Raw genomic sequence first — 18,902 nt, forward strand, 5'->3', positions numbered from 1 at the left:
GAGTGCATGAGACAGATTAAAAGGCACATGCTGACACTACTAAATATTAAATACTGCTGTTCCTTCTGACAGGATTAGCTAAATACCTAAATGATAAGAACATTCCCCTGTATTTTTCCTATACTTAGAAAATGTGCACAGAAAAGTCACTCTTTGATCTATTTCACTAGCTTCAGTTACTGTAGCTGGCCTTCATATATATAAAAAATTTATTTTTAGTAGTCTGTGGTAGCTCCTTAGTTTTCCTTTGATGTATAGAGGTTTTATGATCAATAATATCTGAAAGCAGCTGGCATTATTACAATTGCTCTGAGTCAAGAAAAAAACAAACCAAAAGCAATGCAACACTGGCAAAAAGGATACGGCTTTTGTCTGTTCAGAAAATGTAATTATCTCAGTAAATGCATGTGGGTTTTCGTAATGAGACTCAATATTTCAGATGGATTATTTTTAATATCTTTTCACAGTGGCTTTATTAGATACTCTAAATAAGAGCTCAACTCTTACCTAACAGATAAATACCTCATTCCTTCAATAGGTTTTAGATGAAGGGACTCAGCATGCTACACAGAATCCTAATGAGTTTGAAGGGGGAAATGGATAAAACCAGGCCTGCTAGAGATAAACCTGGGGGCAACATGCCTGTGTTTGAGGGACGGTGTGCTGGGGAGGTCCTTTGGTCTGTTGTCTCAGGAGAGACAGGGGATGGAGATCCATGTGTCAGCAAAGCCACAAGGGATATTGATGTGTTAGAAACCATGGAAGTGCTTGAGAATGGGCTGTCCCCATCTGCTGAAAGACAAGATAAGATGACTGGCCTTGTTGAACTGAGAGATGTGGCAGCCTGACATTGGTGCTGGGGAAAGCGATGGAGCAGATCATCTTGGGTGCCATCACGTGGCATAGGCAGGACAACCAGGGGATCAGATCCAGCCAGCACTGGTTTATGAAAGGCAGGTCCTGCTTGACTGACCTGATTGCCTTCTGCGACCCACAGAGAATGAGGAATAGGCGGTGGATGTTGTCTACCTTAACTACAGTAAAGCCTTTGACACTGTTTCCCACAGCATTCTCCTGGAGAAACTGGCTGCTCATGGCTCAGATGGGAGAACCTTTCGCTAGGTAATAAACTGGCTGTTTGGCCAGGCCCACACAGTGGTGGCGAATGGTGCCACATCCAGTTGTCAGCTGTTCACTAATGGTGTTCCCCAGAGCTCAGTCTTGGGACCAGTCCTGTTTCATAACTTAATCAATGATCTGGATGAGGGGATCGAGGGCACACTCAGTCAGCTTGCTGATGACACCGAGCTGACCAGGAGTGTTGATCTGCTGGACTGTAGGAAGGCTCTGCAGAGGGATCTGCAGAGGCTGGATTGATGGGCCAAAGCCACTTGTCTGAGGTCTGAGGTTCAACAAGGTGAAGTGCCAAGTCCTGCCCTTGGATCACAACAACTACAGAGTCCTACAGGCTGGGGGCAGAGTGGCTGAAAAGCTGCCCAGCAAAGGACCCAGGGGTGCTGGTCAACAGCAGCGGAACATGAGCCAAGGGTGTGCCCAGGTGGCCAAGAAGACCAATGACACCTAGCTTGGATCAGAAATAGTGTGGCCAGTAGGATCAGGGCAGTGACTGTCCCTCTACTCAGAACTGGTGAGACACCTTGAGTGCTGCATCCAGTTTTGGGCCCCTCATGACAAGGATATTGAGGTGCTGGAGAAAGTCCAGAGAAGGGCAGTGGAGCTGGTGAAGAATGTGGAGCACAAGTCCTGTGAGAAGCAGCCGAGGGAACTGGAGTTGTTTAGTCTGGAGAAAAGGAGGCTCAGGGGGGACCCTACTGCTCCCTACAGCTACCTGAAAGGAGGCTGTAGAGAGGTGAGAGTTGGTCTCTTCTGCCAAATAACAAGTGATAGGATGAGAGGAAACAGCTTCAAATTGTGCCAGGGGAGGTTTAGGTCAGGTAATAGGAAAAACTTCTTCACCAAAAGGGTTGTCAGGCAGTGGAACAGGCTGCTCAGGGCACTGGTTGCGTCACTGTCCCTGGAGGTATTTGAAAGACAAAGCAGCTCAGATCAGAATCCTGGCATGATCCATTGTGTGCTCATATTGTTTTGAGGTGATCAACACTAAAATTACATGTTCAGAAAACAGTTTTAACTGTGAATTTACTGAAGCACAATCCAAACCTTCCATCTGAATTCCCACAGCTCCCCCATGCCAAACAACACATATCTGCATGATGAGGCATATTAATTCAACTGACATCGAACAGTTTTTTCCTTGGATTAATTCTAGCAGTGAATCAATTTCCTGATCTGGTTCAGCAGGCAGACACAAAAATGTCTATGTTAATGGAAGTGAGCAGCTCAGGAGATGAAAATGCTTTTGATTGATCTCTACCCACTTAAAGCATGTGAAACTACCTCAGGGATCTTATACACAGGCTGCCAGAACATATGGCCATTAACCACCAGTCTGGTCTCTCCCTTTCTGGGATATTTTGTTACAGTATCCATTGTTTTACATCAGAAATATTTACTAAAGTGTGCATTCACATTATGGTCAAAGCTCATATGCTGTAAGATATCATTTACTGTAAAGCCCTGAAGAATCACATTACATACCCCCATTAGTCTATTTAAAAAAATTATTTCCCTAAAGGTGGCATTTTGTAAATTTTTAATTACAGCACTGATGCAGTGTAACATACACAAATATCTTTGTTAGAAGTATTGGCTATTATCTCAGCAAACACCATTAATTACTGTTTGAATTTACTAATAACACAACACTTACAATTCAGTGACCACTTTAGCACCAATAATATCATCATTGTATGCAACAGTGAGATTCACTACTATATCATTAATATTTATTTCATCTTGCAAAGGAATTATTACAGTTGATACAATGGACAAAGCTCTTTTTGCTCCAGCTGAAAAAGTCTGTGAATAAATCATGTCATGTTTAGATATGAAAAACAGGTCAGTGGCTACTGAGATGATGTTTCCAAAAGCAGAACCTTCCCTACAGCAAAGCTTTAGGAAAATACACTTCATCTGACAGCATACCTTCTTTTTATCAGAATCCTCTTAGTAGGCAGTGGATAAAAAAATCATTTAGCTGTATAAAAGGCCAGAGAGAACATTCTGAGGAATGAAACTTCTTTTAAATTACAAATACATGGCATAACACTTTAAGACTTCACTTGAACCAACATACTTCCAATTGATGTTACATACCCGGAGGCCAGAAAAATCACCCTCAGGTGAGTAGTTTTGAGTGCCTCAGAGAAACTGGTGAGAACAGTATCTTTTCTTGAAAGAAATGAAGCAGGAGAAAGTAGTGCTTATTTGTAGTAATGTTGTTCTCCTTACAGCAGTTACCAGTTTCCTTTGCTACCAAGATTAAGTGGCTTGCAATGCATCTGCTTTATTGCTTGGCAACTAAAACCTTTACCAATTATAGGTTAGAGGAACTCTTCTCCAAGGAAGACACATTTCTTTTAATAAAAAATATATTTATGAAGATCCTACTGCATTAGTAATTTATAGGAAATCCTATCTTAAATCTTTATTAAAATCACACTGAAGAGAGGATTATTCAAAATTGATTGCATATATACTCACAAATCATACCTGTTCCTTCATCACTTGTGTATTACTTAGAGATTGCAACTGCCCCAGACTGGCAACTGCTGCAAAATGAGGCATTTTTGTCTTTATATACTAATATGATTGGTGGAGACATCTTCTGTGACCAGAGTTCAGAGAGACTGAGTCACATGTTATTTAGCAGCCATGGTTCTGTGGTAAAAATATGACAGTCATTATTACACATTCCATTTGACGTGAATGAGGAAGAGCTTTTAACAGTTTTCTCTGTTTTATTTTGGTAGAGAAATATTTTATATATTCTTGGAATAAAGGGTAAAGAAAATCTACAAAGTGATTAAATTAAGACCAATACTGACTTTTATTTACATAGTTTAACAAACAGACTCAAGCAATTATTACATCAGTCATTCAGATTCTGAACATCACTATAAACAACAAGTTTATGCCAGGCCTAGCTCGTGTTGCATTCTTCACGGAGCTGTGATTAATGTTCTACATTTTTCTTTTTCCAACGAAGCCACCTCAGAGCTCTTGCCAGTGCTACTTGTCCCATGAGGAACGTGATCGTAAAATTACGTTTATACCAATCTCTAGGATTCCAAAGCCAAGAAAATAATCAGCACACAGAACAAGAACAGGAAAAAGGTACACAATTATATTAAAATACCCTTTGGCATTGACAAATGACAATTCAGTTATAACCTGCATTTTCTGTTCTTTGTGGTAACACTTTTCCTGCCTAATAAGAGTTAAATAACCTATGAAAAAGTCTATGTGTATATCCACATCCATGAGCAGACTACAGGGTTCTACCTGTATTTGAAATCAGGTGAGATAAAGTAGTTAAAACCATATCTCATGTTACAAAAGTAAAGCTGATCACCAAGCTACCCAGAATAACTCCTGACAGTGCTGTGCAATGGGTAAGATTTGTTTGCAAGTGGATGAAGATACATGTGTTGAAAAGGGCATAGTTGGCCAGCTGTGAGGGCGGGGAAAAATAAAATCAAATCACACTTCAAAGATTATTGTATAACTCAATACAAGAAACATTATCTTTCTACTGCAGTATCCTTTAAAGATAATGCCTTTAATATTGCCAGAGTTAGTATTTACATTTAATTTTTATAAAGCATGCATGGCTTCTGGAACCTGTTCATGTTATACACAGAACAGTCTGTATCAGCCCTTTTTAACCTCTGAGAACTTGCTTCAAATTCTTGCCCCTATTACAAACTAAAGTAATATCAAAATTTCTTTCTAGTTTCTAACAAGAATCCTGCCCCCATTTTGTAAAGTGCTGCACAAGCACCAATAGAATACAATCACAGAACTAGCAAGGAATATTAAACACCAGGATTTAGGTCTTCTCTTGAGACCTTTGTGGGAAACCTTGCATGTACAGATCTAACATAAGCCTGAGACACTAACCTCTCAGTAAGGACAGTAGCCAAATTCACACTGACAAGCAACACTGAGCTACCCCTTCAGATGTCATGTTAAATCAAAATATCATGCTAACATTGCAACTGTTTCTTTTCCCCTTTCATGTTAAATTTCCTATATCCTTCTAGAATTTTTTTCCTAAACTAGACTGTATTTCCAGTCTAGGTACCCTGAACTAAATATTCAAGGCATCTATGCACAGTCATTGCTTCAATTTTGTCTAAATTTTAGAAGTTGCAACACTTCAGCTGCCACAGTTTTCAGGCCAGCTGGCAATACTGCAAAAGAACATACAGCTAAATGCAGAAACAGATTTTTATAACATGACCCCTCAAAATCAGAGTGCCAGTAAAAAGCTCTGCTGCTTTCAGGGCTGTGCAGTTCCACTTTGAAACTACAACGATGCAGCTGACACTACCTGATTTTGCAAGGCAGAAACCAGGAAGGTCATGTTGAAGCACAAAGCCTGAATTCTCTCACCCTGAGGATGGGGCACTGTCCCAAGGTCACTACAACAACGGCAAATGGTGACCAGTTCCAAGATACACTACTTGCATTCCCATTTATCAGTTATAGGCAATTTGAACAACAATCCTTCCACCAGAAGCAATTTCTTACTTTCCATCTGTCGCTTCAGTCTATAGTGAGGTTCCCTCCCGTCCCCTATGGGCAAGACAAGATGCGTGTATTTGTTTTAAATATTTTTCACAGTTAAATTGTGCTCACAGGGTAGTATTTTCTGGTTTATGCATGACACATAAGAAGAACCTCAAACCACAATTTGTTAGAGGTCAGTTACAGTGACGGTAGAACTCTCACTAGCATCGCACCATTAGGAACCCAGTGACACTCGATACTTTTGAGCCCAATAACCTTTCAATCCAATGCAGAGAGGAAACTGAAGTTGTGGTGTCATATTCAGTGGGCAGTACTACCATGACTGGATTAAGTGCTGTCCTCCTCCAGCTTCCCACTCTTTCCTCATTTCTAGCCCTTTGTCATGTGTGCACAGCTACTTGCAGGGTTATGTGTGTTTGGCAGTCATTTTTCAGTCCTTTCAGATCCCCAACCCAGTTTATCAAGTTGTTGTACAAACAGTAACATTGAAACAAAGCAGTGGATCTTGTGAAGAGGTGGATGTGTGGGTTTATCAAGTTGTAGCTGAGGTTCTACACAGGATAAGTTCAGGCAATCAATTTAGTAATGCCTTGCCACACAAAAAACCTCTCAAACTCAAGGCTAATCACCTTAATTTTTACTAAATGCTTACAAAATGACAGAATCAAGAATATTAAATATTAATTCAATGAAACAATTTTCCTTTGAGATAAATCACATTTATTAGTCCTCATTTAACAGTCAACTAGAATCTGTTATACAGAAATTTCAACCAGTTTATTTGCATATTTATCAGTTTCAATTAGCAGCATGGAAAGACCCAGGCCCTGAGATAAAAAATGGAGTGCCTGATCTTGTGTCTTTAAATCTCAGACACAGGCTTCATCTTTCCACTAAATAAACAATAAGCAGCACCAGAACTCAAATGATAACGCAAATTTCTGTCAAATGCTCATAATAGCATTAAAAAATGTCTAAAATTATAGTTTTAGGTGCTGTTTCCAATTATGGGAAAAAAATGCTCAAACTTTAAACTTGACCTCATCTTTCTCTTAGTCTGTAAATACCTTCTACGTACCTGTTATACTGCATATGTTTTTTAAAATTTTTACTTAGAAAGTCCTTGTAAAAGTCAGCCATTTCTTCTGCATTCAGTGTTGCTTTTTGACCTGAAAATAAGTGTTGGTATAACAAAGTCAAGGCAATTCTTTGCATTAAAACCCTGAGTTCAGATGAAGGAGAGCAAGGTCTGACTCCTTGCTCCTACACACTTCCTGTGTAACCTTGAACAAGTTAATATCCTTTATGTTCCAATTTTTTAAAACTTAGCTAGAGAGCACAGCAAATTAAAAATAGTGATAATTTTGAAGTTGGCATAGTTCTTAAGCCCCTATTATTTATGGAAGTGATTAAGTTTATCAGCCCTTAGATTATTTAGGGAACTAGTGAATCCCTATGAAAAAGCCCATTTATCCTCTGAATAAAACTAATTTCTCACAGAGCTGAAGTCTAAACAGTACCAATAAGAGCACTTAGTTATTTAAATTTTCCCCCCTTAAAGCAAATATTAAAAAAATACTATCCATAACTGGCATTGTATTTTCAGATGTATGTTTTTTTTTTCCTGTCACTGTTGATAAATTTCAAGTAACTTATACCAAAAAGAGCATGTTCTGAGATGTCAGCCTTATAAACAATTTATTAGGCAACTATTTTTTGAAGAAGCAAATACAAAAGATGATTTTGAATATGACATTCATCAGCAGAATATAAAAAGAGAAACAGTAAACCCTGTGGCTACAGCAGAGATGTGTAATCCTGAGAACCAACAAATATTCTCGACTCTACCAGACAATTCCCATACAAACCTTCTGGCACAAAATGTCCCTACAATGAGGGTCAAATTTGAATGTCCCAGGGAACATGGATATGATGAGGGAGATGGAATTGTGATATTCAACTTGTTACTGTTTCAAAATGCATTTTAAGGCTCCTGAGACTGATCACAGTAGTGTAAATTGTTGATTGGTTCTATTTATCATTATTTACAAAACTAATATGTTACAATGGATTAACATACTATGGGGTAAATCTGCTTCAAAACTATTTGAAGGCTGCTTTAGTAACCCCTATAATTTGTTACTTATTACTGGTATCAGAAGAATTGATTAGTTATGTAGAAAAGTTCATTTTGTTCCAACTGCTCACCTATATGGTTATCCCTTATTTTTATATACACTCACAGCTGTATAATAGAATAGTTAAGTGATGCATGCAGTCAATATAATTTTATTTTTAAGGGAGGTACATGCTTACTCTTTTTTATTTCTAGGGTATAAAAACCAAAACAAACACAAAATAGCAATATAAAAGAAGTGTTTTCAAAACAACACAGAACTTAATTAAAATTACTTCTCAACCACACACTGATCGCCAGGATACAAACACAAAAAAAATAATGGTCTGTGATACACAGAACGTCAGAGCAGATGCTTTACTAAACTCAGATCATTATTCTATGAACAAAATGTTCAACCTCATACTACAATGGCCAATGCACTGTTATTATGAAGGCATTTTGTTTTCAGCTTCACATATGAATTAGAGAGACCACTATTTTACAGCAACTGTGCTCAGGCAAAGATAGGCAGACAGCAGCTGCCATCTCCCCAGAAGCTGTCTTAGTCCCCCTGAAGGAAAAATATTGTGTTTATTGCATATACTATGGACCTGTAGGCAAAGATTGTGAATTTATCCACCCAACCATAACATGCACTTGAGGCAAACACTCTGTATGTTTGCCTCAGCCAGCTCACTGGGTTAGGAGGTGTGAAAGTAAAAAGCCCCTTCCTCCTTAGGCTATAAAACTATTATATTACTGGGCTAGGATTTCAGCACATCCCCTCTGGCTGCAGGGAAGGAATTAGGGGAAGAACAGTGCAACAGATGATCTGACCCCCACATGTACATCTCTGAAGAGCTCCTTCCTTCTTTTTTTATCAGGCTCCCAAAAACACTTCTAAATCCTACCTGTAGGATTTACTTGTGACAGAAGACAAAGAGCATAAACTAACAAAATTCAAAGTTAAGTGGAATTCAGAATGCATCCTAAACTATAAACAAAGATCTCACTAACCTGTTTCATCTCTCATTTCCAGACCCTTGGCTTTCAGTCTTGAATAAATAAATTCTTCTTTTTCCTAAAACATGTTTTTCCACATTAGAATCTGATGTAGTAAGTCCTTGAAGTTAACCATTGTTTTTAATTACATAGCAATGTGGTGTTTAACACCCTCAGAAATAACTAGCAACAACTCATTATACTTGGAAGTGTCCACTAAACATTTTCCTGAATCCAGTGAGTTAGTCAAACCCATAACTTTGTTACTTAGATCCTGCTCCCTGCAAGCCTCAATTAATTAATGCAAGCATTCTACTCATACTTATAGAACTTACTTGTGGAGTAAAGCTACAGCCAAACTTCAGGATTGTTTGACAGGATCCGAACTTTCTAGGATCCAAAGTTTGTAAGACAAACTCTGGAGCTGTGCTGTACTGTGTAACTGAGATTTTGAGTACAGAGAAAAACATACCACCTAAAAAAATTAACATTACTTAGATGGCAGCACAATAATTGTTGGTGTGTAAGTTTTTCAAACTTAGAAAGCAGTTCTGTGGAATTAAAAAAAAATTTAAAAAATCAAGCTTCATTTTTGTCTGGGATCTTGGTAAGTTTTGGGAAGATAAAGATGTTCAAAGCTCATCACAAATGATGGTGAATTACTTAACTGTTAGTGTTCTTCCAAAAAAACCCAACACCATTGGTTAGGAGATGCTGAAATCAGGAAAGAAGACAGACCATGACTGAAAAGTCCTCACTCTAGCATTGTTGGGGTGAAACGGCACATGTCCCTCTTTTGCCTGTGGTAATTACACCTAATTTCTCTCACTTAGGACAGAAAAAGACAAGCTATGGAATCATTTTCAATGGCTGCTCTAGTCACAGACGGGTCTTGCACACTGGGCGGCTACAACTTAATACTTTCAGTACAAGACAGGATAAACGGCAAATATCCCGTAACGCTAAACAGCAATAAAACGTGGGATTTTTTTAAAAGAAATGACTGACAAAAAATGTAATTTCTGCAAAGACATTGTGTTTTCAAAGAAACCATATCAGTTACCAGTCCCCAAGGGCGGGCAGAGCCTCAGGGAGCCCACAGTTCCCGGTTTCGGGTGCGCGGGTGGCGCTGGGCGGCAGCGGGAGCTGTGTCGGGCTCACCTGTCGGAAGGCGCAGTTGTGCCGTGCCCAGAACCGCTGGTTGCAGGCCTGGGCCTCCTGCCGGGCCTCGCGCAGCCGCCGCTCCAGGGGCGACTCCTGGGGGGGCACGTAGAAGATGATGGGGCGCAGGTTGGAATGCTTGTCCGGGGGCCCGATCCAGTCGTTGTGGGAGTGCACGGGGGGGCTGAAACCCGGGCCCTGGGAAGTACAGATGGAATTCTGTTACGAGCACTTCGGCAGAGTTGCTGAAGAACATCTCGATTTGAAACAAATCCCAAAACTCCACACAACCTTAAAACATACAAGCATAATACGTTCCGAAATTATGAATGTTCGTTTACTGTAACCAAAAACAATGAGATACATTTACAATTTACTTAAAAATGTACTACAGAGAAGATACCTTTGACTCTGCTACCACAGACATGAATCACAACATGTTTTTTTAAAAGCACCCTTTTTTTGGTTTTCATTTTTTGTCACTTAGCACTTCGTTAAAATACGTGATGGCAAGAACTAGCACGTATGCAAGCTTTTTATGGCACTGATCTCTGCTGTCTGGTGACCAGTGACAGCATCTGAGGGAACAGCATGAAGCTGTGTCAGGGGAGGTTTAGGCTGGATGCTACGAAAAAGGCTCTTCCCCCAGAGGGTAGCTGGGCACGGGAACAGACTCCCCAGGCAAGTGGTTGCAGCCCCAAGGCTGACAGAGCTCAAGGAGCTTTTGAACAACTCTCTCAGGCAGATGGCGTGATTCCTGGAGCTGTCCTGTGCAGGGCCGGACCTAGATGATCCTTACGGGTTCGTTCCAACTAGGGTTGTTCTATGATTCTAAGTTTACCAAAGCCCAGCGTTGTTCCTGTATCCATGTGATCACACCTGCCCCGGCCGGCTTCGGGCAGACCTGTTACCCAACAGCCCCGTCACTCACGGCCCCGCCGGGCGACAACAAACCCCTGAGGCCTCGGCAAACACACCCAAGGCGAGAGGCCGCGGGGAACGCGGGGTTCTGCGGGGGACGCGGGGTTCTGCGGGGAACGCGGGGTTCTGCGGGGAACGCGGGGTTCTGCGGGGAACGCGGGGTTCTGCGGGGGACGCGGGGTTCTGTAATGTGGGTTCCGAGGGGGAACGCGGGGTTCTGAGGGGAACGCGGGGTTCTGCGGGGGACGCGGGGTTCTGCGGGGGACGCGGGGTTCTGAGGGGAACGCGGGGTTCTGAGGGGAACGCGGGGTTCTGCGGGGAACGCGGGGTTCTGAGGGGAACGCGGGGTTCTGAGGGGACGCCCCCGCCCCACCAGCGCCCCCAGCCCGGGGCTCCCCGGGGGCCCTCGAGCCTTCCCCGCGGCCCCCGCAGGAGCTGCCGCCCACCCCCGCCCGGGTTTACCGCGCTGTCCGGCCGCTCCCCGCGTTCAGCCGCGCGGCGACGCCGGCGGAGCAGGAGGAGGAGGAGGAGGCGATGAGGAGGCGGCGGTGGCGGCGGCAGGAGCCTCCCGCCCGCAGCAGCGGCGCGGCCGCCATGCCCCGGCGCTTTACGGCGCTGCCGCACGGGCGCTGCGGGCGGGGCCGGGCCGGGCCGGGGCCGCCCCCGCTCCGCCTCCCTCCGCGCGGCCGGGCGGGGCGGGGCTCGGGCGGTTCGCGGCGCTCGGCCCGTGGCGCAGCGCCGGGCCGGGCAGCGGGTTCCGGGCCGGGCGGCCGAAGGGTGAGTGGAGGCGGCGGGGCGGGGGCGCCGGGGACGAGCCCCCCGCAGGTGCCTCCGCGGAGGGCCGTTGTCCTTTGCCCACCCCGCCGGGCCGCGCCGCGGGGCAGGCGGGAGGCGGCGGCCGTGGAGGGGCCGCGGGCGGCGGGTGCGGAGGGGGAGCGAGGTGAGTGCGGGGGAGGCGGCGCTGCCCCGGGGCTGTGGCACAACCGCTGCTTTCCGCTCGGCCGCTGTTCGCCCCTTCCCCTCCGGGTTCTGCCCTGGGCTGCGGGTGCCCTGTTTGTTCTGCGGTGGGTTCAGCTGCAGAGCAGGTGCGATGGGGAGGGCTGAAGGCTGTGGGTGAGCGCCGAGAGCCGGTGGTGTGGCAACTCGAGCATCACCCGTGCGGCCCGACTGAGAGAAAGGTGTAAAAAAAAATTAGAGGAAGGGCGGTGAAATATCTGCCAAGTGGTTTATGCCTATTGCTAGAGATATTTAAAAATAGCTTTAGTGCTGAAGTGCTTCAGGATGTGAAAGTTGCGATGTGTGCTTGCACAGCACTTAAGTAAGTCTTGTTCTCCTTTTTCTTGCAGTTCATCTGAAACTGGACGAGAGAAGAGGAATGGATATGGGTAACCAACACCCATCCATAAAACGGTTGCATGAAATACAGAAGGAAGTCAAAGAGATTGAACAGCAAGTGGCTGTCTTCAGTGGTCTGTCTACCGACCGAGATTACAAGAAATTGGAAAGGAGCCTTACTAAACAGCTCTTTGAAATAGATTCTGTAGACACGGAAGGGAAGGGTGATATCCAGCAAGCCAGAAAGCGAGCTGCCCAGGAAACAGAGAGGCTGCTGAAGGAACTGGAACAAAATGCAAACCATCCGCGCAGACTGGAAATAGAGTCCATATTCAAGGAGGCACAGGCACTTGTGGAACGCGAGATCACGCCTTTTTACAAAGGAGGAAACTGTATTAGTGACGAATTTGAAGAAGGAATCCAGGACATTGTGTTGAGGCTTACCCAGGTGAAAACTGGAGGGAAAGTTTCGTTACGCAAAGCGAGGTACCGCACTCTGACAAAAGTGTGTGCTGTTCAGGAGATCATAGAAAATGTTGTGAAGCAACAGCTGTCCCTGCCACTCTCTAATGATGCACATCCTTCTGTTGCCAAAATTAACTCTGTGATGTGTGATGTGAACAAAGCGAGAGGAACTCTTATTGCTCTTCTGATGGGAGTGAGCAGGAATGACACCTGCAGGCACCTGTCCTGTGTGCTTACAGGCCTCATTGCTGATTTGGATGCTTTGGATGTCTGCGGTCGCACAGAAATCAGAAATTACAGAAAGGAAGTAGTAGAAGAGATCAATAAATTGCAGAAATACCTGGACCTGGAAGAGGAAGCAAATTCTACTCACGCTTATGATCTGGCACAAAATCAGTCCATTCTGAAAATAGAAGAGATCCGCAAGAAGATGAAGGAAGTTAATTCTTTACTTTTAAAAACAGAGAATGCTTCTGATCTGTATTTGGGATCCAAAGCAGAATTGCAGGGATTGATTGCCCACCTAGATGAGGTGAGTGCTGGAAAAAATCCCTGTATTAGAGAAGCCAGGAGAAGAGCAGTAATTGAAGTTCAAACTCTTATAACATATATTGATTTGAAGGAAGCACTGGAGAAAAGGCAAATGTATCCAGAACAAACTGCTGCTGAACATCAGTCCCATAAAGCAGTTTGGACTGTTCTTGGAAACTTGTCTCAAATTCAGCAAGAGGTGATTTCATTTGATGGAAACAGAACAGATAAAAACTACATGAGATTGGAGGAACTCCTTACAAAACAACTCCTAGCCCTGGATGCTGTTGATCCGCAAGGTGACGAGCGGTGTAAGGCTGCCAGGAAGCAGGCAGTAAAGCTTGCACAGAATATTCTTTACTACCTGGACATGAAAACAGATGAATGGGAATACTGAAACAGCCATGGCCTGACACAGAAGAACATTTTCTCCTCTGGCACTTTATGCAGATCATTGGCAGCACATAATAAAGTGGTGTGTTCTGTGCTTGCTGAAATCACGGAGATTGCATAAGCAGTTGACTTGGCTATATGTCTGCTATCCCACGCAGTCACCCACTTGCCATGGCAACTGTCAGTACACCATCAGCAATTCTGGTCACTGCTATAAGCAAAGAAGTGCGATTCTCTGAAGTAATAGCTTAATACTTGAACAAATGGCTTTTTTTTTTTTTCCTCTTTTTTTTTCTCCTGTTTTTGTTTCAATAGCCTTGTGCAATGTTCAGTGAATGCAGATTTTTCAAAGCCACAGAAACTTCCTCATGGTATAATGCTGGCAAAATTATTTAAAGGGACTGGACATGAAAATTAGTATTCAAGCATGAGGCTCCATCCAGCAACTTCACAGCAGTCTGGATATACTCTTAATGTGCTGTTACGACAGAAAGTATTAAGGGCAGAAGCCCTGCTGGCTTCTGGATTGTACTTGATTTATTCCATCCATCACACCATCTAGATTTCTCAGTTAATGGAGCTGTAATGCCAACTGCAAATGAGCATTTACATAGGCAAAGCCAATTATGTCAATTTTTTATAATACCTGAGCCCTTTGATTTGCAAAAACAGGTCTTTTGTTGTTGGAAACTCTTTCAAGTCGTTGCTTTAAGGTACTGAGACTTGGAGAGGAAAATCTGTGCATTTATACCAAACAGATAAAGGGGATTTCGAGGATTTCAAACTGCCATCCATAAACCCTTGAAAACTGCACTGAACTTTATTTAGTGGCTGCTTAGGTGTCTTTTAAAATTCTGCTGTTGCATCTGGTTTTCACATTTGGTGAAGACAAACAATTCACTTTGAAGTGAAACGAGCATTTTGGAATTATTTTTGTAAAATTAGGTAGCTAGCTATAAAGATGTCCTAATGATGTAAATGTGTGATACATGGTCAGGTGTGGCTTCAAGAATGTCTTGGAAAAGACTTGTGGCAAGTGTCTCTCCTTGCAACTCATCATTTAATTGCTTTAGTATGTTCATAAATAAGCTTGCTAGTACTGTTGTATGCATCTACCTTTTTGTTTGTGGCTGCTAGTGCCAATCACATTTCTGCTATGGCATGTTTTTTGGCATTTTTTGAAAGCATGGCATTAAAATGAATTAATTACAAAGATATATTCAATTATGGATAATTTGCACTCAGCTCTTTCTTGATGAACTAAGGAATTATTGTTCTATAGATGATGATTTGCACCACTTTAAGGAGTAAAAACCATTTCAGATGTTAAAATAAATATTTTTAAGGTCTATTTTTGATTGATTAGAGAAGACAGTACTGTCTGTGAGAGACAAGTGCCTTTATGACACTGCTAACTTGCACCGTCATATGTAGATATAGGAACTGTTTACTGGCAGCTTGTTACAATTTGTAATCTTTGCAAACTGGATTTTTCACACATATATCTAATTCTACTATAGGATATGTCAAGTTAATGTAATACAATAGGTGACAGTTGTTCTATGGAGTCCCAAGAATGAGTATCAAATTTGGGGAATATAGAATCTCCTTAAAAATTAAAGCACTGATGTGGAGGTGGGGGACTTTGGGCAGGTCTTCTGTGCCTATTGCTACAAGAAGAATATGTTCTGTAATATACTGTGAGATGTTGATTGAAGGCTGCATAACTTCAGAGTGTGAATAGATTTTGTTGGTGATTGTTCAGGTGTTTGCTTTGCAAATCTACCTGCCAAAACTGATCTAATTGAGTACAGTGCCTAAGGCACAATTTGGCAATGACAGAATGTTTGTTGGAGGATTCTCCCTGCTCCTTCAGAGCCACAACCCCGTTGAATTTATGTTTCTTTCATCAAAAAGAAATTTCCCCTGGTTAAAATTCCAATCTATATTTGAGTACTGTGTGGCTAACACAGAATATTAATAGTGTTATACACCTGTATTATTTTACTCATTTCAAGCTTTCTACACTAGCAGTTTGAACTGCAACTTCAGATTTGCCCTTACAGTTTTAGGAAAGATAAGATTTTGATAGCATAATGATATTATTCATTTTTCTTTAATATTACTGTCAGGTCTGCAGTAATTACTTGTAGTTTGTTTAAACAATTTGGTGTCTGTGTTCTCTGGAGGTTACACGTAGTTTCATAAATGTTTGAACCTCTTATGTACAGATGAATAAGTATAGTTATCAGATCTGTTCTATTTTAAATTTGTCTTTTAGCTTTTCTGAATGAATTATTACGTCTGCATCTCTAAGAAGGCAAATGTGAAAGGTTAGTGTAATTTTGACTGAGTAGAGTTCAGTAGCAAGGTATTATGTGGATTAAGCTTTTTTTCTATTGTTCTGTAATCTAATAAATTGACTATTTAAATTTTATGGTAGAATCCTTATCTGGAATGGGATTAATTCACAGTTTTTGCATGAATGAAAGTAATAAAATAGATGTGCTTAAAAAAAAAAAAGGAAAAAGAAATGCACAGGTTCTTCAAAAATTTGCTTCTATGCTGAAGAATGTAATTTCTCTGCTTTTTTATATCCAAAGATCGAGAGAAACACAACTTTTCTTTTTGATACAGCAGGCTGAAATAATCAGCAAAATGTAAAAGGACCAAATGGCAAAAGCCTGCATTTTAGTACTATACTGAAATTGAATAACTTTTCTGTGTGCTGTGTTATTTACCTTAGAGGAAAATAATCAATTGGATATTTGGGGGAGAGATAATCCTGCATTGTGATTCCTACTTGTTAATTGAATTTCTTTTTAAAATAATTTTCTTTAGTTATTTCAGTGTTTATTTTTGTTGTTTGCCACTCAGAATGGTTTTTGTGTGATACCGGTTTGGAAGAGATTTTTGGTGAGGACAATTCCTACCTTTTCAATTTAACAGAAATCGATGTACGTGCTCCTAATGGTGTATATGTCTTCAGTTCTTGCTGTGTAGGATATGGCATTTGTATATACAGATTCAGGATTAAATATTGCAGTGTTACATCTTGATTATTAATACAAATACATTACTACTTTTTCTAGGTATTCATTTGAATGTTATGCCCTGATGCCTTTCTCTATTTATGTTTGAATGTGAGTTATCAGAATGTAAATGATTTTTGTCCTAGAGAAATTGTTTTTATTAAACATGCAGACATAAAGCTCTCTTCTTTTCTTTCTCCCCTCCTTCTTTAAAAGTCTGCTTTTTCACTGCTGTAATTATGAAAATAAAGTTCTTTGTGTGGAAACCGCTCCTACTTGGTAAATCTGTTGCCTTTTGGTTTTCTCTGCATTCAGCCTTGAGTTAACATCTCATCAGTCGTTGCTTGCATTCCTTCTTCACTGATAGCTCTGCATCCTGGCGGGTTCCAGTTGGATGATCACTGCAGGAATGCTCGTGGCTGTGTTAAGTTCTTGCCACTTTCCTGCTGGAGGATGCTGCCGGAACAGATGAGCTGGCAAAATGGATGGCGTTGAGTCTCTTCGTGCAAAGTCAGTGTGGATTCCAGAACCTCTAGCAGGAGTTTAGCTAATCTGGTTTTCAGCTGTGCAGATGAGGCAGGTTCCCTGATTGTTCTGTTGGCTCGGTGTGTTTTTTCGAGATGCAGTGAGCCACGTTACCGGCTCGCTGCTGATGGAAATAGGGAATTCTGTTTCTGCCCAGAAAGCTGCTGGCTTTGTGCAGTTTCTGCTGCTTGGCCAACTCCAATGAGCTGATTTAATCCAATAAAATGGCATCAAACTAACAACAAAAATGGAGGAGGGGTTTAATGAGCCAAAAAGGCTTTTAGAAAGGTATGTGGGCCAGAAGTACTGCAAAATGAAGGGGTAGCTCACACAGCCCTGGGCTAGGGAGCAAAGGGTAAGATTTTCAGTAGCAGCCTTTAGATCAACTTGCATAGCTAAGTAACTGGAGGAGGAAGAAGGAAAGGTGTCACTATTGACTCCTACAGAGAAGTAGGAATTTTCTGCTTCAGTAATGGCATATGATGAAGGCAACACAAATGAATCATGTATGGAAAGTAAACCACTTGCTTTCAATCACACTTTTGTGATCATGTCACAAGTGATCCTTTGTTACGGAATCATTAAGGTTGGAAAAGACCTCCAAGATCCATGAGTCCAACCTCTGGACAAAATACAATCTTGTCAATGTACTACACGCAGACTTACACAGGACATTGGGTAAGAGTAAGGTTTGTGAAAGGTTGAATGTTCCTCTAGGTAAAAACTTAATCTTCTTTCTCTTCCTTTTAACAATATAGCTTATTTGAAGGAAATGTGTTCTTCAAAGACCGGTAAATCATCTGGGCCATGGCTGTATATGTGGCTCAGCCACCTGCTGACCTGTTTGTCTTGATCACCTGTTTGCTTGTCAAAGGAGACAATTACTTTATTAAGGGATTTTTTTAATGTGCATTTAGGACAGGAAGATGGTGCCTGAAATGGTTTAACTGGAAAAACTCCATATTTTATTTCCATATGGGTTTATCCTCTCCTTTGGAGAATTCTCAGCTGAGAACTTGAAGGAGTGGAAGGACATTAGTCCTTCTCACGGATTGAAGGGCTGGGGGTTCAAGCTGGCTGCCAGCAGGAGACATTTAAATGGCAGGATCCAGGAGAATATTCCTACTAGAGGAAACTGCTAGCAGAGACATGACCAAACATTTTTCAGAGCTGGTGTTTTGAGTGAGCTCTGCGTCTGTTCCCCTCTTGCTTATGAGCTTTCACTGAGAAAATGGATTCTTAGGGGAATATTCCCTGAAACGCTGTCAGGCTTTCTGTTTTAGATGAAGCTGAGAAATTACGTGTAAAGCTTTTGCTGAGCTATGGTGGGGCATGGACTAGTTGTTGGCTGACCTGGGTGTGATTCTGGTTTGCTACATGAAACAATGATGTCTGTAACACTCAGTTCTATGAGTAGGCATGTACATGTCAGCTGAAAGCTGGTCATTAACTGAAGAAGCCAAAGGATGAGCTGTGCTTTTATTGAAGGCTTTCCACAACACTTTCTCTTTGCAGCATTTGGTTCTGGGGACTGCCAAGCACACGACTGCGTGAGTTGCACTGCTTGTCAGCTCAAAAATAATGAGGATCTTTTCTAAGTCTGCAAACTCTTCCTACAGGACATAAATTGTTGCAGAGTTTGCCATTAGAAATGGAAAAGTACAATGAGTTTCTTAATTGGACCATTTCTCCTCAATTAGTTTTGCCAGACAAACTTCTGTGCCACAGGAATTCCTTGTGAA

General features: G+C 41.9%; 2 protein-coding genes across 3 annotated transcripts; one reads left to right on the forward strand and one right to left on the reverse strand.

The window, feature by feature from the left end:
• Positions 1 to 3,947: 3,947 nt before the first annotated feature.
• On the reverse strand, positions 3,948 to 11,475 carry LOC126650770 (cytochrome c oxidase assembly factor 8). The gene is given in 6 exon segments (XM_050335945.1): positions 3,948 to 4,202; positions 6,755 to 6,845; positions 8,813 to 8,876; positions 9,959 to 10,156; positions 11,342 to 11,359; positions 11,362 to 11,475. Coding segments are annotated over 6 exon segments (591 nt in total). The 3' UTR covers positions 3,948 to 4,096.
• An 84-nt stretch (positions 11,476 to 11,559) lies between these two features.
• BAG5 (BAG cochaperone 5) lies at positions 11,560 to 16,919 on the forward strand. 2 transcript variants are annotated; one of them, XM_050336519.1, is made up of 2 exons: positions 11,560 to 11,656; positions 12,226 to 16,919. In XM_050336519.1, exon 2 carries the CDS (start codon positions 12,255 to 12,257, stop codon positions 13,605 to 13,607), a length of 1,353 nt encoding a protein of 450 aa, XP_050192476.1. In that variant the 5' UTR covers positions 11,560 to 11,656; positions 12,226 to 12,254; the 3' UTR covers positions 13,608 to 16,919. The 2 variants fall into 2 exon arrangements, with proteins under 2 accessions (XP_050192476.1, XP_050192478.1); XM_050336521.1 differs by lacking the exon at positions 11,560 to 11,656 and adding an exon at positions 11,703 to 11,819.
• The last annotated feature ends 1,983 nt before the right edge of the window (positions 16,920 to 18,902 follow it).

The sequence above is a fragment of the Myiozetetes cayanensis genome, unplaced genomic scaffold, assembly GCF_022539395.1.
Source record: "Myiozetetes cayanensis isolate MyiCay16 unplaced genomic scaffold, myiCay2020 scf6-25, whole genome shotgun sequence".
Classification (NCBI taxonomy): Eukaryota; Metazoa; Chordata; class Aves; order Passeriformes; family Tyrannidae; genus Myiozetetes; species Myiozetetes cayanensis.

What these genes read in the sequence shown, in the direction of transcription:
- BAG5 (XM_050336519.1), top strand. Translation starts at nt 12,255, where the DNA reads ATGGATATGGGTAACCAACACCCATCCATAAAACGGTTGCATGAAATA.